Here is a 24,657-nt window from a genome sequence, read left to right as displayed (position 1 = left end):
AGGGATGAGGTCACAGGTGTTTCAATGAAGTACCAAATATTCCAGATCCCAAACTACATGTTAAAGGATGGAAGATGCCTGTGCGTGGATTTTTTCAACATGTGGTGGCCGTTGCACACCAGCCACCAGATGGGTTTGACAGAGCTAGGTCTTGGTCCAGTGGCAAGGATTAACCAAGACGATTGGAGACCAGCTCTGCTGCGTGGACCTAGTGCACACATCTATCGCAGTATGGCCTGGCCCGTGCTACCCCAGGGCCCTCGCCTCTTCTGGGCCCCGAACTCACGCCTCTCCTGGGCCCCGATCTCGTCGCTCCACGATCACTTCCCGCTCCTTCACCCCAACCTCACTGCTCCTGCTGTACCTGCCCGCACTGCAATCAGAAATCGGCACGGTCCCGGACTGCAAGACCATCGGCGGCCCGGGGCCATTAGAGGAAGCAGCGTATGGTGGCATAGCAATGCAGGGAACAGCGCGTGCTGCTGCAGGAGGGCGATGGCTGCAAAGAGGACTTAAAGTATAATCTCCACGATTGACCAGCCCGAGAGGGTCATAGTTCCGAACATTTCTGAGCTGGCCAGGCAAACGTTCGGAACTTCTACAAGTAGCACATATGCAATGGGATACCTATTATACTAAGGGGAATAACGAGAGCAGAGAACTCTGGGGCCTAGAAATTGCAGTAGACCAGAAACCTGCCGGTGCCACCGTAGGCTGCTGTTAACGGCTGCTCAAAATCATTGAGTAGGCAATTATTTTGGTGTTGCCTACTAATTTAAATTAGTGAAGCGCTAAGCCTACATGCAAATCTGGTTTTCCAACACCATTCTCAACAGGAGGCCCAATTTTGTGTCCCCAAAACAAAAACAGCATTGTCTTAAAGCAAGGCTGTCATTTTAGAAAGCAGTGTTGGTTCCTCAAAGGGGCACCGCCTTCCAAAATGAAACAACAAAACCAATTTAAAAATAGTCAGCTTTTAGTTCTCAGAACTCAACTGTCTTCTGTAAAAGAATAAAAATAATTCTCAAATTTCAGCTGTTAAAGCCGAACTGCCTTCTGCAGCTAAATAAATGGTAAAAGTGCTTCAGCACTACCACAAATGGTTCAACAAGCCAGGGAAGGGGCATCCAGGGATTTGCATGCAGCACTCCAGCTTTCTCAAGGGGATCAACACTGTAAGAGAGGTCCTCTACTCACAGAGGCCAGGAGGCCATCCAGTGGGACCAGATCACTAAGGCCATTACTGCCAGCAGCATCACCTCCACGACCTGTCTCCTGTGCCGAAAGAAGCTTCATGACCGAAGTTGAGTGGTCAGGGTCAGTGATAGCATCTTCAAAAGCAGTTTCCTACCAACTGTTTAACTAGCCTCACACAGTGCTCAATGCATGACCCCCCGCCAATCACTCACCTACCAACAATCTGTACCAAGCAACTGCCGTTCCTAGCTTCGCCTCACCGTATTGGAGGAGATGATTCTCGCCATTCTTAGCAGGGGAATAGCTAAGTCCTTGGCCAGCGGTGTCCATTCCACAAAAGTTTCTGATTTACAAGGTGCGCATGGTGTAAGATGGCACATCTTGCTTTGCTGCCCTCCCCTCATGCTGCTGTCATTTGAAGAAAGGAGGAGGAAAGAGGGACAAGAGAGGAAGGTGGAAGGAGGAGAGGAGGAGAAAGGAAGGAGGACGGGGAGCAGGAGGATGATCACACGATCTGACACTCCCAGCCACCAGCCCTCAAGATCGCACTGCAAGGCCAACTGCAGTGTCCCCTGCTGAAAGTCAGCAGCCTTCCACCAGCCATGTTGCAGCCACTGATGTAGCACTGCGTGACATCACTAGGATAGGCAAAGATGCACACAAGACAGTCACTAATGGAATGCACAAGGGTGATTAGTTGATTGCTTGCTGTCATATTGGATGGATAAATGTTTAAAGGGTCAACGATGACTCGGAACGGGTGCATGACATTCTGAAAAGGGAGGGTGAACAGCCAGTTGTTGTGGTGCATTTAGGTACCAACGACATAGGTAAAAAACGGGATGAGGTCCTATGAGACGAATTTAGGGAGCTAGGAGCTAAATTTAAAAAGGAAGGACCTCAAAAGTAGTATTCCCAGGATTGCTACCACTGCCATGTGCTAGTCAGAGTAGGAATCGCAGGATAGCTCAGATGAATACGTGGCTTGAGGAGTGGTGCAAAAGGGAGGGATTTAAATTCCTGGGACATTGGAATCGGTTCTGGGGGAGGTGAGACCAGTACAAACCGAACGGTCTGCACCTGGGCAGGACTGCAACCAATGTCCTAAGGGGAGTGATTGCTAGTGCTGTTGGAGAGGAGTTAAACTAATATGGCAGGGGGATGGGAACCTATGCAGGGAAACAGAGGGAAATAAAATGAAGTCAGAAGCAAAAGATAGAAAGGAAAATAGTAAAAGTGGAGGGCAGAGAAACCCAAGGCAAAAAACAAAAAGGGTCACATTACAGTAAAATTCTAAAGGGGCAAAGTGTGTTAAAAAGACAAGCCTGAAGGCTCTGTGCCTCAATGCGAGGAGTATTCGGAATAAGGTGGATGAATTAACTGCGCAGATAGCAGTTAACGGATACGATGTGATTGGCATCACGAAGACATGGCTCCAGGGGAACCAAGACTGGGAACTCAACATCCAGGGGTATTCAACATTTAAGAAGGATAGACAGAAAGGAAAAGGAGGCGGGGTGGCATTGCTGGTTAAAGAGGAAATCAATGCCATTGTAAGGAACGACATTAGCTTGGATGATGCGGAATCGGTATGAGTAGAGCTACAGAATACCAAAGGGCAGAAACGCGAGTGGGTGTTGTGTACAGGCAACCAAATAGTAGTAGTGGGGTTGGGGACAGCATCAAACAAGAAATAAGGGATTGTGCAATAAAGGTACAGCAGTAATCATGGGTGACTTTAATCTACAATTTTGATTGGACTAACCTAACTGGTAGCAATGCGGTGGAGGAGGATTTCCTGGAGTGTATTGGGGATGGTTTTCAAGACCAATATGTCGAGGAACCAACTAGAGAGCTGGCCATCCTAGACTGAGTGATGTGTAATGAGAAGGGACTAATTAGCAATTTTGTTGTGCGAGGCCCCTTGGGGAAGAGTGACCATAATATGGTAGAATTCTTTATTAAGATGGAGAGTGACAAAGTTAATTCGGAAACTAGGGTCCTGAATTTAAGGAAAGGTAACTTTGATGGTATGAGGCGTGAATTGGCTAGAATAGACTGGCAAATGATACTTAAAGGGCTGACGGTGGATAAGCAATGGCAAACATTTAAAGATCACATGGATGAACTTCAGCAATTGTACATCCCTGTCTGGAGTAAAAATAAAATGGGGAAAGTGGCTCAACCATGGCTAACAAGGGAAATGAAGGATAGTGTTAAAGCCAAGGCAGAGGCATATAAATTGGCTAAAAAAAGCAGCAAACCTGAGGACTGGGAGAAATTTAGAATTCAACAGAGGAGCACTAAGGGTTTAATTAAGAGTGGGAAAATAGAGTACGAGAGGAAGCTTGCAGGGAACATTAAAAACTGACTGCAAAAGCTTCTATAAATATGTGAAGAGAAAAAGATTAGTGAAGACAAACGTTGGTCCCATGCTGTCGGATTCAGGTGAATTTATAATGGGGAACAAAGAAATGGCAGACCAATTGAACCAATACTTCGGTTCTGTCTTCACAAAGGAAGACACAAATAACCTTGCAAATATACTAGGGGACAGTGGGTCTAGTGAGAAGGAGGAACTGAAGGATATCCTTATTAGGCGGGAAATTGTGTTCGGGAAATTGATGGGATTGACGGCCAATAAATCCTCGGGGCCTGATAGTCTGCATCCCAGAGTACTTAAGGAAGTGGCCCTAGAAATAGTGGGATGCTTGGTGATCATTTTCCAACAGTCTATCAACTCTGGATCAGTTCCTATGGACTGGTGGATAGCTAATGTAACACCACTTTTTAACAAAGGGAGAGAGAAAACGGGTAACTATAGATCGGTTAGCCTGACATCAATAGTGGGGAAAATGTTGTAATCAATCATTAAGGATGAAATAGCAACGCATTTGGAAAGCAGTGACAGGATCGGACCAAGTCAGCATGGATTTATGAAAGGGAAATCATGCTTGACGAATCTTCAGGAATTTTTTGAGGATGTAACTAGCAGAATGGACAAGGGAGAACCAGTGGATGTGGTGCATTTGGACCTTCAAAAGGCTTTTGGCAAGGTCCCGCACAAGAGATTGGTGTGCAAGATCAAAGCGCATGGTATTGGGGGTAAAATACTGACGTGGATAGAGAACTGGTTGGCAGACAGGAAGCAGAGAGTCGGGATAAATGGGTCCTTTTCAGAATGGCAGGCAGTGACTAGTAGAGTGCCGCAGGGTTCAGTGCTGGGACCCCAGCTCTTTACAATATACATTAACGATTTGGATGAAGGGATTGAGTGTAATATCTCCAAGTTTGCGCATGACACTAAACTGGGTGGTGGTGTGAGCTGTAAGGAGGATGCTAAGAGGCTGCAGGGTGACTTGGATAGGTTAGATGAGTGGGCAAATGCATGGCAAATGCAGTATAATGTGGATAAATGTGAGGTTATCCTTTTTGGGGGCAAAACCACAAAGGCAGAATATTATCTGAATGGCGGCCGATTAGGAAAAGGGGAGGTGCAACGAGACCTGGGTGTCATGGTTCATACAGTCACTGAAAGTGGGCATGCAGGTACAGCAGGTGGTAAAGAAGGCAAATGGTATGTTGGCCTTCATAGCTAGGGGATTTGAGTATAGGAGCAGGGAGGTCTTACTGTAGTTGTACAGGGCCTTAGTGAGGCCTCACCTGGAATATTGTTCAATTTTGGTCTCCTAATCTGAGGAAGGATGTTCTTGCTATTGAGTACAGCAAAGGTTCACCAGACTGATTCCAGGGATGGCTGGACTGACATATGAGGAGAGACTGGATCAACTGGGCCTTTATTCACTGGAATTTAGAAGGATGAGAGGAGATCTCATAAAAACGTATAAGATTCTGACAGGACTGGACAGATTAGATGCGGGAAGAATGTTCCCGATGTTGGGGAAGTCCAGAACCAGGGGACATAGCCTTAGGATAAGGGGTAGGACATTTAGGACTGAGATGAAGAGAAACTTCTTCACTCAGAGTTGTTAACCTGTGGAATTCCCTGCCGCAGAGGGTTGTTGATGCCAGTTCATTGGATATATTTAAGAGGGAGTTAGATATGGCCCTTACAGCTAAGGGGATCAAGGGGTATGGAGAAAAAGCAGGAAAGGTGTACTGAAGGAATGATCAGCTATGATCTTATTGAATGGTGCTCTCCACTCTCCTGCGACAGTTGGAACTGGTGCTCTCCATTCTCTCTCCTGTGACAGTTGGAACTGGTGCTCTCCATTCTCTCTCCTGTGACAGTTGGAACTGGTGCTCTCCATTCTCTCTCCTGTGACAGTTGGAACTGGTGCTCTCCACTCTCTCTCCTGCGACAGCTTGAACTGGTGCTCTCCACTCTCTCTCCTGCGACAGTTGGAACTGGTGCTCTCCACTCTCTCTCCTGCGACAGCTTGAACTGGTGCTCTCCACTCTCCCGTTGGTGTAGGAGGGAGGGCTTTAGTTTCCTGAACAATTGGGACCGCTTCTGGGGAAGGTGGGACCTGTACAAGTCGGACAGGTTACATCTCAACAGAGATGGGACCAATGTTCTCGCGGGTGGTTTTGATAGTATGGTTGGGAGGGCTTTAAACTAGCTTGGCAGGGGGATGGGAATCCAGGAGAGGGCTCTGAGCTAGTTAGAGTGGGTGAGAGCGCAGATGAACAGAACCCCAAGAAAGAGTGCAAAAGGCAGGAGGCAACAGAGCAGAGTAGCACTGGGGCAAGTGTAAAGCACAAGGTGATAGGAAGGGACAATATGTATGAATATAAAGGTGCTGCAGGAGGGGTCAAAACTAAAAATCATGGTTTAAAAACTAGTATTAAAATACTTTACCTAAACGCACGCAGCATTCGAAACAAAGTAAATGAGTTGACAGCACAAATCATTACAAATGGATATGATTTGGTGGCCATTACTAAAACGTGGATGCAGGGTGGCCAAGACTGGGAATTAAACATACAGGGGTATCTGACAATTCGGAAAGATAGACAAGAAGGGAAAGGAGATGGGGTAGCTCTGTTAATAAAGGATGATATCAGGGTAGTTGTGAGAGACGATATTGGCTCTAATGAACAAAATGTTGAATCATTGTGGGTGGAGATTAGAGATAGTAAGGGGAAAAAGTCACTGGTGGGTGTAGTTTATAGGCCCCCAAATAATAACTTCACGGTGGGGCAGGCAATAATCAAGGGAATAATGGAGGCATGTGAAAAAGGAATGGCAGTAATCATGGGGGATTTTAACCTACATATCGATTGGTCAAATCAAATCGCATGGGGTAGCCTGGAGGAGGAATTCATAGAATGCATACGGGATTGTTTCTTAGAACAGTATGTTACAGAACCTACAAGAGAGCAAGCTATCTTAGATCTGGTCCTGTGTAATGAGACAGGAATAATAAACAATCTCCCAATAAAAGATCCTCTAGGAATGAGTGATCACAGTTTGGTTGAATTTATAATACAGATTGAGGGTGAGGAAGTAGTGTCTCAAACGAGCGTATTATGCTTAAACAAAGGGGGCTAGAGTGGGATGAGGGCAGAGTTGGTAAAAGTAGACTGGAAACACAGACTAAACGGTGGCACAATTGAGGAACAGTGGAGGACTTTTAAGGAGCTCTTTCATAGTGCTCAACAAAAATATATTCCAGTGAAAAAGGGTGGTAAGAGAAGGGGTAACCAGCCGTGGATAACCAAGGAAATAAAGAAGAATATAAAATTAAAAACCAATGCGTATAAGGTGGCCAAGGTTAGTGGGAAAATAGAAGATTGGGAAAATTTTAAACAACAGCAAAGAATGACTAAGAAAGCAATAAAGAAAGGAAAGATAGATTACGAAAGTAAACTTGCGCAAAACATAAAAACAGATAGTAAAAGCTTTTACAGATATATAAAACGGAAAAGAGTGACTAAAGTAAATGTTGGTTCCTTAGAAGATGAAAAGGGGGATTTAATAATGGGAAATGTGGAAATGGCTGAGACCTTAAACAATTATTTTGCTTCGGTCTTCAGAGTGGAAGACACAAAAACCATGCCAAAAATTGCTGGTCACAGGAATGTGGGAAGTGAGGCCCTTGAGACAATCATTATCATTAGGGGGGTAGTGCTGGACAGGCTAATGGGACTCAAGGTAGACAAATCTCCTGGTCCTGATGAAATGCATCCCAGGGTATTAAAAGAGATGGCGGCAGTTATAGCAGATGCATTCGTTATAATCTACCAAAATTCTCTGGACTCTGGGGAGGTGCTATCGGGTTGGAAAGCAGCTAATGTAATGCCTCTGTTTAAAAAAGGGGGCAGACAAAAGGAAGGTAACTATAGTTTAACATCTGTAGTGGGGAAAATGCTTGAAACTATCATTAAGGAAGAAATAGCGGGACATCTAGATAGGAATAGTGCAATCAAGCAGATGCAACATGGATTCATGAAGAGGAAATCATGTGTAACTAATTTACTGAAATTCTTTGAGGATATAACGAGCATGGTGGATAGAGGTGTACCGATGGATGTGGTGTATTTAGATTTCCAAAAGGCATTCGATAAGGTGCCACACAAAAGGTTACTGCAGAAGATAAAGGTGCGCGGAGTCAGAGGAAATGTATTAGCATGGATAGAGAATTGGCTGGCTAACAGAAAGCAGAGAGTCGGGATAAATGGGTCCTTTTCAGGTTGGAAATCGGTGGTTAGTAGTGTGCCACAGGGATCGGTGCTGGGACCACAACTGTTTACAATATACATAGATGACCTGGAAGAGGGGACAGAGTGTAGTGTCACAAAATTTGCAGATGACACAAAGATTAGTGGGAAAGCGGGTTGTGTAGAAGACACAGAGAGGCTGCAAAGAGATTTAGATAGGTTAAGCGAATGGGCTAAGGTTTGGCAGATGGAATACAATGTCGGAAAATGTGATGTCATCCACCTTGGGGAAAAAAAACAGTAAAAGGGAATATTATTTGAATGGGGAGAAATTACAACATGCTGCGGTGCAGAGGGACCTGGGGGTCCTTGTGCATGAAACTCTCCTTGTGCCAGAGGGACCTGGGGGTCCTTGTGCATGAATCCCAAAAAGTTAGTTTGCAGGTGCAGCAGGTAATCAGGAAGGCGAATGGAATGTTGGCCTTCATTGCGAGAGGGATGGAGTACAAAAGCAGGGAGGTCTGCTGCAACTGTACAGGGTATTGGTGAGGCCGCACCTGGAGTACTGCATGCATTTTTGGTCAGCTGACTTGAGGAAGGATTATACTAGCTTTGGAAAGGGTACAGAGACGATTCACTCGGCTGATTCCGGAGATGAGGGGGTTACCTAATGATGATAGATTGAGTAGACTGGGTCTTTACTCGTTGGAGTTCAGAAGGATGAGGGGTGATCTTATCGAAACATTTAAAATAATGAAGGGGATAGACAGGATAGAGGCAGAGAGGTTGTTTCCACTGGTCGGGGAGACTAGAACTAGGGAGCACAGCCTCAAAATACGGGGGAGCCAATTTAAAACCGAGTTGAGAAGGAATTTCTTCTCCCAGAGGGTTGTGAATCTGTGGAATTCTGTGCCCAAGTAAGCAGTTGAGGCTAGCTCATTGAATATTTTCAAATCACAGATAGATAGATTTTTAACCAATAAGGGAATTAAGGGTTATGGGGAGCGGGCGGGTAAGTGGAGCTGAGTCCACGACCAGATCAGCCATGATCTTGTTGAACGGCGGAGCAGGCTCGAGGGGCTAGATGGCCTTCTCCTGTTCCATGTTCTTATGTTCTTATGTTCTTATTAATGTTGGGGAAGTCCAGAACCAGGGGTCACAGTCTAAGGATAAGAGGTAAGCCATTTAGGACCGAGATGAGGAGAAACTTCTTCACCCAGAGAGTGGTGAACCTATGGAATTCTCTACCACAGAAAGTTGTTGAGGCCAATTCACTAAATATATTCAAAAAGGAGTTAGATGTAGTCCTTACTACTAGGGGATCAAGAGGTATGGCAAGAAAGCAGGAATGGGGTACTGAAGTTGCATGTTCAGCCATGAACTCATTGAATGGCAGTGCAGGCTCAAAGGGCCGAATGGCCTACTCCTGCACCTATTTTCTATGTTTCTATGTTTAAAGCTGGATCAGAAAGTTAGCTTTGTGGTGGCTTTTATTTTAGCCTTGTTGACCATCCGAAGCCTTGCAAGCATCCACAAGCATTTCCTTCACAATTTAAAAACTTTTAACATGCATTGCACCAAGCCACTACTTCAATAACAGAAAAAAAACAACTCAGAAGCGTAAATCCAAACATACCTGAAAGATACATGTGTCACTTTAAGGAGCGCAGACAGCGCCTCTGTATGGCTGCTTCATGAAACGGAGAACGTACACCAAAGAGCTCATCACTGTCCTGGGCAGCGCCATGGTCAAGGTCACCTACGAGGCCACGGTGCACGAATTGCCACTCTGGATTGTCCCGTGCAATCGCCCCACACTGCTTGGAAGGGGCTGGCTGGGCAAAATGTGCTGGAACTGGGATGACATCCGACGCTATCACATGTCTATAAGAACCTGGGCACATGAGGCCTCAACAAATTTCCTTCCCTTTTTGAGCCAGGCATTGGAAACTTTTCCGGAGCGAAGGTGTCAGAGGCATGACCCATTCACCACATTTATTTTGAGGATGTAACTAGTAGAGTGGACAAGGGAGAACCAGTGGATGTGGTGTATTTGGACCTTCAAAAGGCTTTTGACAAGGTCCTGCACAAGAGATTGGTGTACAAAATCAAACGCATGGTATTGGGGGTAATGTACTGACGTGGATAGAGAACTGGTTGGCAGACAGGAAGCAGAGAGTCGGGATAAACGGGTCCTATTCAGAATGGCAGGCAGTTACTAGTGGGGTGCCGCAGGGCTCAGTGCTGGGACCCCAGCTCTTTACAATATACATTAACGATTTGGATGAAGGAATAGAGTACAATATCTCCAAGTTTGCGGATGACACTAAACTGGATGGTAGTGTGAGCTGTGAGGAGGACGCTAAGAGGCTGCAGGGTGATTTGGACAGGTTAGGTGAGTGGGCAAATACATGGCAGATGCAGTATAATGTGGATAAATGTGAGGTTATCCATTTTTGGAGCAAAAACACGAAGGCAGAATATTATCTGAATGGCGGTAGACTAGAAAAAGGGGAGGTGCAACGTGACCTGGGTGTCATGGTTCATCAGTCACTGAAAGTGGGCATGCAGATACAGCTAGCGGTAAAGAGGCAAATGGTATGTTGGCCTTCATAGCTAGGGGATTTGAATATAGGAGCAGGGAGGTCTTACTGCAGTTGTGCAAGGCCTTAGTGAGCCCTCACCTGGAATATTGCGTTCAGTTTTGGTCTCCTAGTCTGAGGAAGGACGTTCTTGCTATTGAGGGAGTGCAGCGAAGGTTCACCAAACTGATTCCAGGGATGGCTGGGCTGTCATATGAGGAGAGACTGGATCAACTGGGCATTTATTCACTGGCGTTTAGAAGGATGAGAGGGGATCTCATAGAAACATATAAGATTCTGACAGAACTGGACAGGTTAGATGCGGGAAGAATGTTCTCGATGTTGGGGAAGTCTAGAACCAGGGGACTTAGTCTTACGATAAGGGGAAGGCCTTTTAGGACTGACTAAGATGAGGAGAAACTTCTTCACTCAGAGAGTTGTTGACCTGTGGAATTCCTTGTCGCAGAGAGTTGTTGATGCCAGTTCATTGGATATATTCAAGAGGGAGTTAGATATGGCCCTTACGGTTAAGGGGATCAAGGGGTATGGAGAGAAAGCAGGAAAGGGGTACTGAAGGAATGATCAGCCATGATCTTATTGAATGGCGGTGCAGGCTCGAAGGGCCGAATGGCCTACTCCTGCACCTATTTTCTATGCTTCTATATGCACGCTTCTCTGAGCGTGCTTAGAACCTGGCAGTAAACTCAGCAAAAAGGTTGAAGTTTGCAGACGTGCAAAGGGGACGGAACCAAAGTTTGTCTGGGGTGCTACCGGAGCAATGCGCAGGGTGATGACGTCACGATCCAGGCACAGATCATGGCGCAAGGTGTTAACGCCGCAGCAATCCTCTTGCCCAAGTTAGCGGGAGTGATTCATCTCGCTGAGCCCGGCCGGTAAGTCGTTAGCGCTCTGGTACTGCCCCCCGGAGGCGATAACTGGAGGTGCTAAGCAGGCCAAGTTCTAAGCATTGATCTACCAAAAAGCTCCTGGACGAAGTTCTGCTTTCTCACAACAATAAACGTTTACATTTTGTTCTCCTTACTGCTCAGAAGTCAAGTCAAAACCTGAGTTGAAAGCTGTCTTTTTAAGCATTTTTGCGTATCAGATACAGCCTAGCAACTAAGAACACCAGTTTTTTTTTTTAAGCACAATAATCGCCTGACCTGCGACCAGCATTAGGAGAGGAAATAGACATGGAGGCCAAACTGAGGCCATCTCTCGCACTCTTAAACATCATTTACATCCAAGAGTCTATTTCAGGCGCAAGGTGGCTCTGGATTTTACCTCTCCGAATGAACTGGAAATAGAAACGGAATTCTACTGCACCCACCAAAATTCATTGCGCAATGAATGTAAAATATGCAACACTCAATTTCCCTCCCCACTGTCAGCTTATTGTCCCCAAGAAGTAGCACGACTATTATCAGTCACAAGGCAGCTTACTAAAGGCTGGCTTGATCCTGGAGGATCCCAACAGACCCACTTGCTCCACTGGGAGCAGATGTGAAGAGGATAATTTTAATTTGGGCTTCCTCTCCACGCTGACATTCGGCTGAGGGTTAGGGACGGGCTTTGCAGATGTGCCGTTGTAGCCACAGGCAGCCCACTCCAGCCGTACAGATGCCTCTGTCGCTGGGATTGAGATGGGAGGACTGCTCTGTCCCACTTGTGCCGGCAGAGTGGACCACCAGGAAGTTCAGGTCCATGGTGTACAATTGTTATAGCTTTATCTTTTCATTCTGTCATTAGGTTTAGCAGCTTGGTGGAGATGGCACAAATTTGCCACCTTCTCCACATCGAATGCGATGAGCACCATCCAGTACAAAACCTGTGTTGCACCTGTACTCGATCTCGTCTCCATAGTGATAATCATCGTGTCCATAGAAACATAGAAACATAGAAACATAGAAAATAGGTGCAGGAGCAGGCCATTCAGCCCTTCTAGCCTGCACCGCCATTCAATGAGTTCATGGCTGAACATGAAACTTCAGTACCCCCTTCCTGCTTTCTCGCCATAGCCCTTGATCCCCCGAGTAGTAAGGACTTCATCTAACTCCCTTTTGAATATATTTAGTGAATTGGCCTCAACTACTTTCTGTGGTAGAGAATTCCACAGGTTCACCACTCTCTGGGTGAAGAAGTTTCTCCTCATCTCGGTCCTAAATGGCTTACCCCTTATCCTCAGACTGTGACCCCTGGTTCTGGACTTCCCCAACATTGGGAACATTCTTTCTGCATCTAACCTGTCTAAACCCGTCAGAATTTTAAACGTTTCTATGAGGTCCCCTCTCATTCTTCTGAACTCCAGTGAATACAATCCCAATTGATCCAATCTTTCTTGATAGGTCAGTCCCGCCATCCCGGGAATCAGTCTGGTGAACCTTCGCTGCACTCCCTCAATAGCAAGAATGTCCTTCCTCAAGTTAGGAGACCAAAACTGTACACAATACTCCAGGTGTGGCCTCACCAAGGCCCTGTACAACTGTAGCAACACCTCCCTGCCCCTGTATTCAAATCCCCTCGCTATGAAGGCCAACATGCCATTTGCTTTCTTAACCGCCTGCTGTACCTGCATGCCAACCTTCAATGACTGATGTACCATGACACCCAGGTCTCGTTGCACCTTCCCTTTTCCTAATCTGTCACCATTCAGATAATAGTCTGTCTCTCTGTTTTTACCACCAAAGTGGATAACCTCACATTTATCCACATTATACTTCATCTGCCATGCATTTGCCCACTCACCTAACCTATCCAAGTCACTCTGCAGCCTAATAGCATCCTCCTCGCAGCTCACACTGCCACCCAACTTAGTATCATCCGCAAATTTGGAGATACTGCATTTAATCCCCTCGTCTAAATCATTAATGTACAATGTAAACAGCTGGGGCCCCAGCACAGAACCTTGCGGCACTCCACTAGTCACTGCCTGCCATTCTGAAAAGTACCCGTTTACTCCTACTCTTTGCTTCCTGTCTGACAACCAGTTCTCAATCCACGTCAGCACACTACCCCCAATCCCATGTGCTTTAACTTTGCACATTAATCTCTTGTGTGGGACCTTGTCGAAAGCCTTCTGAAAGTCCAAATATACCACATCAACTGGTTCTCCCTTGTCCACTTTACTGGAAACATCCTCAAAAAATTCCAGAAGATTTGTCAAGCATGATTTCCCTTTCACAAATCCATGCTGACTTGGACCTATCATGTCACCATTTTCCAGATGCACTGCTATGACATCCTTAATAATTGATTCCATCACTTTACCCACTACTGAGGTCAGGCTGACCGGTCTATAATTCCCTGTTTTCTCTCTCCCTCCTTTTTTAAAAAGTGGGGTTACATTGGCTACCCTCCACTCCATAGGAACTGATCCAGAGTCAATGGAATGTTGGAAAATGACTGTCAATGCATCCGCTATTTCCAAGGCCACCTCCTTAAGTACTCTAGGATGCAGTCCATCAGGCCCTGGGGATTTATCGGCCTTCAATCCCATCAATTTCCCCAACACAATTTCCCGACTAATAAAGATTTCCCTCAGTTTCTCTTCCTTACTAGACCCTCTGACCCCTTTTATATCCGGAAGGTTGTTTGTATCCTCCTTAGTGAATACCGAACCAAAGTACTTGTTCAATTGATCCGCCATTTCTTTGTTCCCCGTTATGACTTCCCCTGATTCTGACTGCAGGGGACCTACGTTTGTCTTCACCAACCTTTTTCTCTTTACATACCTATAGAAACTTTTGCAATCCGCCTTAATGTTCCCTGCAAGCTTCTTCTCGTACTCCATTTTCCCTGTCCTAATCAAACCCTTTGTCCTCCTCTGCTGAGTTCTAAATTTCTCCCAGTCCCCAGGTTCGCTGCTATTTCTGGCCAATTTGTATGCCACTTCCTTGGCTTTAATACTATCCCTGATTTCCCTAGATAGCCACGGTTGAGCCACCTTCCCCTTTTTATTTTTACGCCAGACAGGAATGTACAATTGTTGTACTTCATCCATGCGGTCTCTAAATGTCTGCCATTGCCCATCCACAGTCAACCCCCTAAGTATCATTCGCCAATCTATCCTAGCCAATTCACGCCTCATACCTTCAAAGTTACCCTTCTTTAAGTTCTGGACCATGGTCTCTGAAATTACTGTTTCATTCTCCATCCTAATGCAGAATTCCACCATATTATGGTCACTCTTCCCCAAGGGGCCTCGCACAATGAGATTGCTAATTAATCCTCTCTCATTACACAACACCCAGTCTAAGATGGCCTCCCCCCTAGTTGGTTCCTCAACATATTGGTCTAGAAAACCATCCCTTATGCACTCCAGGAAATCCTCCTCCACCGTATTGCTTCCAGTTTGGCTAGCCCAATCTATGTGCATATTAAAGTCACCCATTATAACTGCTACACCTTTATTGCATGCACCCCTAATTTCCTGTTTGATGCCCTCCCCAACATCCCTATTACTGTTTGGAGGTCTGTACACAACTCCTACTAACGTTTTTTGCCCTTTGGTGTTCTGCAGCTCTACCCATATAGATTCCACATCATCCAAGCTAATGTCTTTCCTAACTATTGCATTAATCTCCTCTTTAACCAGCAATGCTACCCCACCTCCTTTTCCTTTTATTCTATCCTTCCTGAATGTTGAATACCCCTGAATGTTGAGTTCCCACCCCTGATCATCCTGGAGCCACGTCTCCGTAATCCCAATCACATCATATTTGTTAACATCTATTTGCACAATTAATTCATCCACCTTATTGCGGATACTCCTTGCATTAAGACACAAAGCCTTCAGGCTTGTTTTATTAACACCCTTTGTCCTTTTAGAATTTTGCTGTACAGTGGCCCTTTTTGTTCTTTGCCTTGGGTTTCTCTGCCCTCCACTTTTCCTCATCTCCTTTCTGTCTTTTGCTTTTGGCTCCTTTTTGTTTCCCTCTGTCTCCCTGCATTGGTTCCCATCCCCCTGCCATATTAGTTTAAATCCTCCCCAACAGCACTAGCAAACACTCCCCCTAGGACATTGGTTCCAGTCCTGCCCAGGTGCAGACCGTCCGGTTTGTACTGGTCCCACCTCCCCCAGAACCGGTCCCAATGCCCCAGGAATTTGAATCCCTCCCTGCTGCACCACTGCTCAAGCCACGTATTCATCTGCGCTATCCTGCGCTATCCATATATGGCACGATCGGTATATATTGACGTTATTACACCATTGGCAATAATCGCGGGTTGAGCACAAACAGCTGCAAGAGAGGAATAAGTCAGTTTTCACTGGGTAACTGGTTGTACTTAGGAAGGATGTTGTTACATTAGAATAGAAGATTATTCCACTTTATTTTTTTTCCAGAGTTAATGTAAAAACATTTTGAAGAACGTGTGTTACCAACAAATTGAATGAAATCACCCTGGCTTTAACGTCAAACATCTTGCTCTCCTCATTCTATCAGAATGTCTTTTCCACAGAGACCTGGACATATTCATTGAGCAGGCAATTATTTTGGTGTTGCCTGCTAACTTAAATTAGTGTGGCGCGAAACCTACATGCAATAAAAATAATTCCCGAATTGCAGTCTTCAGCTGTTAAAGCCGAATTGCCTTCTGCAACTAAATAAGTGGTAAAAGTGCTTCAGCACGACAACAAATGGTTCAACAAGCCAAGGAAGGGGCATTCAGGGTTTTGCATGCAGCACTCCAGCTTTCTGTAGGGGGTCAACACTGCAAGAAAGGTCCTCTACCCACAGAGGTCAGGAGGCCATCCAGTGGGACCAGATCACTAGGGCCATTACTGCCAGCAGTGTCACCTCCACGACCTGTCTCCTGTGCCCAAAGAAGCTTCATGACCGAAGTTGAGTGGTCAGGGTCAGTGAATTCATCTTCAAAAGCCGTTTCCTACCAACTGTACAACTAGCCTCACACACTGCTCAATGCATGACCCAACCCCTCCCAAATCACGCACCTACCAACAATCTGTCCCAAACACTTGCCATTCCTCGCTTCGCCTCACCGTATTGGAGGAGTTGATGCTCGCCATTCTTGGCAGGGGAATGGCTGAGTCCTAGGCCAGCGGCGGTCATCCTACAATAGCTTCTGATCTACAAGGTCCGCATGGTGTAAGACGGCACATCTTGCTTTCTTGCTCTCGGCTCATGCCGTCCTCATTTGAAGGAGGAGGAAAGAGGGACATGAGAGAAGGGTGGAAGGAGGAGAGGAGGAGAGAGGAAGGAGGACGGGGAGCAGGAGGAAGGCCAACTGCAGTGTCCCCTGCTGAAAGTCAGCAGCCTTCCACCAACCATGCTGCAGCCACTGGGGTAGCACTGCGTGACATTACTAGGATAGGCAAAGGTGCACACAAGACAGTCACTAGTGGAATGCACAAGGGTGATTAGTTGGTTGCTTGCTGTCATATTGGATGGATAAATGTATAAAACTGAATTAGAAAGTTAGCTTTGCGGTGGCTTTTATTTTAGCCTTGTTGACCATCTAAAGCCTTACAAGCATCCACAAGTATTCCCTGCACAATTTAAAACTTTTAACATGTATTGCACCAAGCCACTACTTCAATAAAATAGAAAAAAAAGCAATCCAGAAGCGTAAATCCAAACTTACCTGAAGGATATGTGTGCCGCTTTAAGGAGCACAGATAACCCCTCTGTACGGCTGCTTCATGCACATTTTTCTGAGTGTGCTTAGAACCTGGCAGTAAACTCAGCAAAAAGGTCGAAGTTTGCAGACGCGGCGTCAAGGCTGCATGGCATGTTGACTGACGTCCCGCTCTGCTGGTTTAAATTTCATGGGCGAGCACTGTCAACGGCAGCGCTATGGTGCTTACCAAAATGGCGGCCGCCGAGTTTCATGTTGCAGGTAAGTGGAAGTGAGGCAGCCGCCATTTTATGTCCCGAAAGTGGCCTTAATGGCGTGCAGTAAATCTGCGAATTTCTAGGACTTGTAACTCCCAGCGGGAGAAATTTGCCAGCGCCCAATTTGGGGCATTAACTTTTGAAAGCTGGAAAAATTAGCGGCAGGCACTAATGTTTTTCAGCTTTCTGTAAATTCGGTGTTAGTGCTCCAGGAAGGAAGTGGAATGCTAAATCAAGCGCGTGATTTAGCACTCCACTTCCTTCCTGGAGCGCTAAAGGACGCAGGCGGGTGGTAGGTGTGCAGCGCTGCCACGTTCGGAGGTTCCTTCCCTCCCTTAAAGAGAAAGGCAATCTCAGAGTTCCGGGGGAGGCAGAGTTCCGGGGGAGGCCGGCGTGTCCGGGGGGCCGCAGAGGCCGGCGAGGCGTGTTGGCAAGTACCTCTCTTTTCTCTATTTCTTTTTAATTACATTTTAAACTAGATAAGTCTAACTAGAGGGATGGCAGGGCAGCTCAGTCCTGTGGAGTGCACATCCTGCGGCATGTGGGAAGTCTTGGACGCTTCATGCAGCCTCGACAACCATGTGTGCAGGAGGTGTCTCCAGCTTCAACTACTCGAGCTCCGCATTTTGGAGCTGGAACAGCGGGTGGAGTCAATATGGTGCATCCGCGAGGCTGAGAGCTACGTGGATAGCACGTTTCAGGAGGTGATCACCCCGCAGCTTAAAGGCGTGTAGGTAGAGGGGAAGTGAGTGACCACCAGACGTAGTAAGAATGCTAGGCAGGTAGTGCAGGAGTCCCCCCCGTGAGCTCATCTCGCTTTCAAACCCATATTCACTTTTGAGTATCGGTACGGATGATGGTGCCTCTGGGGAGTGCCGCCAGAACCAATTCCAAGGCACCACGGGTGGCTCAGCTGCACAGGGAGGAGGGACGAAGAATGAAGGAGCTCTAGTGATAGGGGATTCTATAGTTATGGGAACAGACAGGCGTTTCTGCGGCCCTGGACGTGACTCCCGAATGGTTTTGTGCCTCCCTGGTGCCAGGGTCAAGGACGTCACAGAGCGGACACAGGGCATTCTCGGGGGAGTAGGGGTGCGCTGAGGGTCGTGGTCCATATCGGGACCAACGGCCTAGGTAAAAAGGGAGATGAGGTCCTACAGGCAGAATTCAGGGAGCTAGGAAAAAAATTAAAGGGTAGGACCTCAAAGGTAGTAATCTCCGGGTTACTACCGGTGCCACGTGCTAATAAGTACAAGAATAGAAGGATAGAATGAACACGTGGCTGGAAAATTGGTCCAGGAGGGAGGCTTTAAATTCTTGAGGCATTGGGACCACTTCTGGGGGAGATGGGACCTGTACAAACCAGACGGCTTGCACCTCCACAGCGCCGGGACCAATATCCTCACGGGGAGTTTTGCTAGTGCAGTTGGGGAGAGTTTAAACTAGCTTGGCAGGGGGATAGGAAGCTGAGAAGAAATTCAAGAGGAAAGGAAGTAAAGCAGAAATTGGAAAGCAAGAATCTAGAAAGTGAATCTGTTAGAGAAAACAAGGCTTAGTAAGTAGTAAGCAAGTAGATCTTCCTGTGCTAAATGTTATATATTTTAATGCAAGGAGTATAGCGAATAAGGCGGATAAGCTAAGAGCACAGGTAGACACTTGGGAGTATGACATTATAGCCATTACAGAAACATGACTGAAAGAGGGGCAGGTTTGGCAGATCACTATTCTTGGTTATAGGATTTATGACAAGATAGAGAGGGGCATAAAAAGGAGGGGGGCGTTGTCGCGGTACTGATTAAAGAAACAATTACAGCAGTGAGGAGGGATGATATGTTAGAGGGATCATCAAATGAGGCCATATGGGTCGAATTGAAAAATAAAAAAGGGGCGATCACACTGCTGGGCATGTATTATAGACCCCCAAACAGTGGGAGGGAGATACAGGAGCAAATATGTAGGCAAATTGTTGTGAAGTCCAAAAACCTTGGGATAGTAATAGTAGGGGATTTTAACTATCCAAATATTGATTGGGACAAATATAGTGTGAAGGGTATAGAGGATGCGGAATTCTTGAAATGCATTCAAAAAAATGTTTTAATCAGTATGTAGTTAGCCCAACATGAGAGGGGGCGGTCTTGGATTTAGTTTTGGGGAATGTAGCTGGACAGGTTGAAGGGGTATTAGTGGGAGAGCACTTGGGTGCTAGTGACCATAATTCAGTCAGATTCAAGTTGGTTATGGATAAGGATAAGGATAGGCCTGGAACAAAAGTCCCAAATTGGGGAAAAGCTAATTTTGCTAAGTTAAGGAGTGATTTGACCATAGTGGACTGGAAACAGCTACCTGTGGGTAAATCAGTGTCGGAACAGTGGAAGGCATTCAAGGAGGTGATCCGGAAGGCGATGGCCAAACATGTGCCCTTAAAGAAAAAGGTTGGGACTTACAGGGGAGGATAAAGAAAAAAAGGGAAGCTTATGTCATATACCAACGGCTAAATACGATAGAATCTTTAGCGTGATATAGAAAGTTAAGAGGCAAAATTAAAAAGGATATTAGGAATGCTAAGAGAGAGCATGAGAAATTCTTGGCTAGTAAAATTAAGGAAAACCTTAAGATGTTCTATAAATATAAGAAGAGTAAAAGGGTAACTAAAGAAAGGGTAGGGCCTATTAGAGACCATGAGGGTAATCTTTGTGTGGAGGCAAATAATGTTGATAAGGTTCTTAACGAATACTTTGCATGTGTTTTCACAAAGGAACGGGGCAATGCAGATACTGCTATTGAGGAAGAGTGTGATATTATGGATGAAATAAATATAGTGAGAGGAGAAGTATTAAGGGCTTTAGCAGCTTTGAAAGCAGATAAGTCCCCAGGTCTGGATGAAATGCAGCTCCCAGGCTGTTGAGCGAAGTAAGAGAGTAAATAGCAGAGGCCTTGACCATCATTTTCCAGTCCTCTTTGGATATGGGCATGGTGCCGGAGGATTGCAGGACTGCTAATGTAGTACCCTTGTTTCAGAAAGGAGAAAGGGATAAGCCGAGTAATTACAGGCCTGTCAACCTAACCTCAGTGGTGGGGAAATTATTGGAAAAAATCCTGAAAGACAGGATAAATCTACATTTGGAAAGGCAAGGATTAATTAGGGACAGGCAGCACGGATTTGTTAAAGGAAGATCGTGTTTGACTAACCTGTGTGAATTTTTTGAGGAGGTAACCAAGAGGGTCGATGAGGGTAGTGCGTACGATGTAGTATATATGAACTTTAGCAAAGCTTTTGATAAGGTCCCACATGGTAGACTGGTCAAGAAGATTAAAGCCCATGGGATCCAGGGCAAAGTGGCAAGTTGGATCCAAAATTGGCTTGGAGGTAGGAAGCAAAGGGTAATGGCTGATGGATGTTTTTGTGACTGGAAGGATGTTCCCAGTGGGATTCCGCAGGGCTCAGTGCTGGGTCCCTTGCTTTTTGTGGTATGTATCACCGATTTAGATTTGAATATAGGGAGCACGATTAAGAAGTTTACAGACGAGACTAAAATTGGCTGTGTGGTTGATAATGAAGAAGAAAGTCATGGGCTGCAGGAGGATATCAATCTACTGGTCAGGTGGGCAGAGCAATGGCAAATGGAATTTAATTCAGAGAAGTGTGTGAGGTGATGCACTTTGGGAGGGCTAATTAAGTGGTAGGCCACTTAATAGTGTAGAAGAACAAAGGGACCCTGGAGTGCTTGTCCACAGATCCCTGAAAGTAGCAGGCCAGGTGGATAACATGGTTAAGAAGGCATACGGAATGCATGCCTTTATTGGCCGAGGCATTGAATACAAGAGCATGGAGGTTATGCTTAAATTGTATAATACTTTGGTTAGGCCACAGCTGGAGTACTGTGTGCAGTTCTGGTCACCGTATTATAGGAAGGATGTGATTGCACTAGAGAGGGTGCAGAGGAGATTTACTAGGATGCTGCCTGGAATGGAGAATCTTAGTTATGAGGACAGGTTGGATGGGCTGGGTTTGTTCTCATTGGAAGAGAAGAGATTGAGAGGAGACCTCATTGAGGTGTACAAAATATTGGAGGGGCCTGGACATAGTGGATAGTAAGAGCCTATTTCTATTGGTGGAGGGGTCTATTATGAGGGGGCATAGTTTTAAGGTGGATGGTAGAAGGCTTAGAGGGGATTTGAGGGGTGTGCTTCCTTATGCAGAGGGTTGTGGGGATCTGGAACTCGCTGCCTGGAAGAGTGGTGGGTGCAGAAACCCTCACCACTTTTAAGAGATGGTTGGATGGGCACTTAAAGTGCCATAACCTGCAGTGTTACAGACCGAGAGCTGGTAATTGGGATTAGACTGGATGAGCTTTTGTTCGCCGACGCAGTATTAATGGCAAGTACTGCAAGGAATTGAATGTGGCCAGGGTGATCTCGTGGACTAGTTTCGATCACCTGGATGGGTCGGAGAGGAATTTTCCCAGATTTCTTCTCCCTAAGTTGGTGGCTGTTTTTTTAAGCATTTTTGGGTATCAGATACAGCCTAGCAAATGAGAACACCAGTTTTTTTAGCACAATTATTGCCTGGCCTGCGACCAGCATTAGGAGAGGAAATAGACGTGGAGGCTAAACTGAGGCCATCTCTCTCACTCTAAAACATCATTTACATCCAATTGTCTATTTCAGGCGCAAGATGTCTCTGTGGTTTTTACCTCTCCGAATGAACTGGAAATAGAAACTGAATTCTGCTGCACCCACCAAAATTCTGCTCGCACTATTAAATTCATTGTGCAATGCCTCTGAAATGTGCAACACTCAATTTCCCTCCCCACCGTCAGCTTACTGTCCCCAAGAATTAACAGAACTATCTCAGTCGCATGGCAGCTTGCTCGAAGCTGGCTTGATCCTGGAGGATCCCAACAGACCCACTTGCTCCACTGGGAGCAGATGTGAAGAGGATAATTTTATTTCAGGCTTCCTCTCCACACTGACATTCAGCTGAGGGTTAGGGATGGGCTTTGCAGATGTGCCCTTGCAGCCACAGGTAGCCCACTCCAGCAGTACAGATGCCTCTGTCACTGGGATTGAGATGGGAGGATCGCTCTGTCCCACTTGTGCCGACAGAGTGGATCCCCAGGAAGTTCAGGTCCATGGTGTAAAATTGTTACAGCTTTATCTTTTCATTGTCATTAGGTTTAAGTCGTGGTTCCTTACCTCTTTCACAGCTTGGTGGAGACGGCACAAATTTGCCACCTTCTCCACATCGACGGCTTTGAACACCAACCGGTATAAAACCAAAGTTGCACGTGAAATAGATCCAGTCTCCATAGTTGTAAGGATTTTTCCATTGTGACGTTATTCTACCATTGGCAATATTCTCGTGTCGAGGACAAACAACTGCAAGAGAGGAATAAGTCAGTTTTCACTGGGTAACTGGTTGTACTTAGCAAGGATGTTGTTACATTAGAATGGAAGATTATTCCACTTTATTTTTTTCAGTCAGTGTAAAAACATTTCGAAGAACATGTGTTACCAACAAATTGAATGAAATCACCCTGGCTTTAACTTCAAACATCTTGCTCTCCTCATTCTATCAGAATGTATTTTCCACAGCGACCTGGACATATTCCATAAAAATGGTTGAGGTATTGAAATCATCAACCAGCAGAATACAGATAATAATCATCAGCAAAAATCACAATTGGTTGCTAATTCGACGATTTTCCACGATTCTATAGAAAGTATAATGAATAAAGAATTATGAACCATATGTAAATACTGATGGGACGGGCTGATTGATTGTAGGATACACTAAACACTGTTTGCTTAGAGGAGCGACTTTCAAACTTTTCAGTGTGCGAGACCTTCCGCAGATCCCTAATTTGCCTTTCCTTAAAAATTAGGGCTGAATTTTCTTTTGCATTAATTTTGTCATCCAAAAGTTCTTCCTGGTCCTTCTACAAGTAGCACATGTGCAATGGGACACCCAATGGGACACCTATTATACCAAGGATAATAACGAGAGTAGAGAACTCTGGGGCCTAGAAACTGCAGTAGGCCGGAAACCTACCAGTGCCACCGTGGACTGCTGTTGACTCAAAATCATTGAGTAAGCAATTATTTTGGTGTTGCCTGCTAATTTAAATTAGTGCAGCGCTAAACCTACAAGCAAATCTGGTTTTCCGACACTACTCTCAACAGGAGGCCCAATTTCGTGTCCCTGAAACAAGAACTGCATTGTCTTAAAGCAATGCTGAAATTTCAGAAAGCAGTGTTGGTCCCTTAAAGGGGCACTGCCTTCCAAAATGAAAAAACAAAAATCATTTAAAAATAGTCAGCTTTTAGCCCTCAGAACTCAACTGCCTTCTGTAAAAAAAAACAATGAAAATAATTCCCAAATTACAGTCTTCAGCTGTTAAGGCAGAATTGACTTCAGCACCTAACTAAATGGTAAAAGTGCTTCAGCACTACCACAAATGGTTCAACAAGCCAGGGAAGGGGCATCCAGGGATTTGCATGCAGCACTCCAGCTTTCTGCAGGAGAGGAACACTGCAAGAGAGGTCCTCTACCCACAGAGGCCAGGAGGCCATCCAGTGGGACCAGATCACCAGAGCCATTACTGCCAGCAGTGTCACCTCCACAACCGGTCTCCTGTGCCCAAAGAAACTTCATGACCGAAGGTCAGGGTCAGTGAATTCATCTTCAAAAGCCGTTTCCTACCAACTGTACATCTAGCCTCGCACACTGCTCAATGCATGACTGTACCCACCCCCCCACCGCCCTCCCAACTCAAGCACCTACCAACAATTTGTCCCAAACACCTACCATTCCTAGCTTTGCCTCACCATATTGGAGGAGTTGACGCTCGCCATTCTTGGCAGGGGAATGGCTGAGTCCTTGGCCATGGTCGGCCATTCCACAATAGCTTCTGATTTACAAGGTGCGCATGGTGTAAGACAGCACATCTTGCTTTCCTGCCCTTCCCTCATGCTACCATCATTTGAAGAAAGGAGGAGGAAAGAGGGACAAGGAAGGAGTGTGGAAGGAGGAGAGGAGGAGAGAGGAAGGAGGACGGGGAGCAGGAGGAGGATCACATGATCTGACACTTCCAGCCACCAGCCCTCGAGAACGCACTGCAAGGCCAACTGCAGTGTCCCCCGCTGAAAGTCAGCAGCCTTGCACCAACCATGCTGCAGCCACTGGGGGTAGCACTGTGTGACATCACTAGGTTAGGCAGAGGCGCACACAAGACAGTCACTAATGGAATGCACAAGGGTGATTAGTTGGTTGCTTGCTGTCATATTGGATGGATAAATGTATTAAGCTGGATTAGAAAGTTAGCTTTGCGGTGGCTTTTATTTTAGCCTTGTTGACCATCCAAAGCCTTGCAAGCATCCACAAGCATTCCCTGCACAAT

General features: G+C 45.9%; 1 protein-coding gene across 14 annotated transcripts in view; it reads right to left on the bottom strand.

The window, feature by feature from the left end:
• Positions 1-24,657, bottom strand: part of LOC139227881 (zona pellucida sperm-binding protein 3 receptor-like) — a 265,290-nt gene that overhangs the window by 27,945 nt on the left and 212,688 nt on the right. For all 14 annotated transcript variants that reach the window (XM_070858981.1, XM_070858986.1, XM_070858982.1 and 11 more), the window contains one exon: positions 22,454-22,636. In XM_070858981.1, coding sequence (XP_070715082.1) covers positions 22,454-22,636 — 183 coding nt within the window. The remainder of the gene's footprint in view (positions 1-22,453; positions 22,637-24,657) is intronic.

The sequence above is a fragment of the Pristiophorus japonicus genome, chromosome 17 (assembly GCF_044704955.1).
Source record: "Pristiophorus japonicus isolate sPriJap1 chromosome 17, sPriJap1.hap1, whole genome shotgun sequence".
Lineage (NCBI taxonomy): Eukaryota > Metazoa > Chordata > Chondrichthyes > Pristiophoridae > Pristiophorus > Pristiophorus japonicus.
This window is presented reverse-complemented; position numbering and strand designations above follow the sequence as displayed.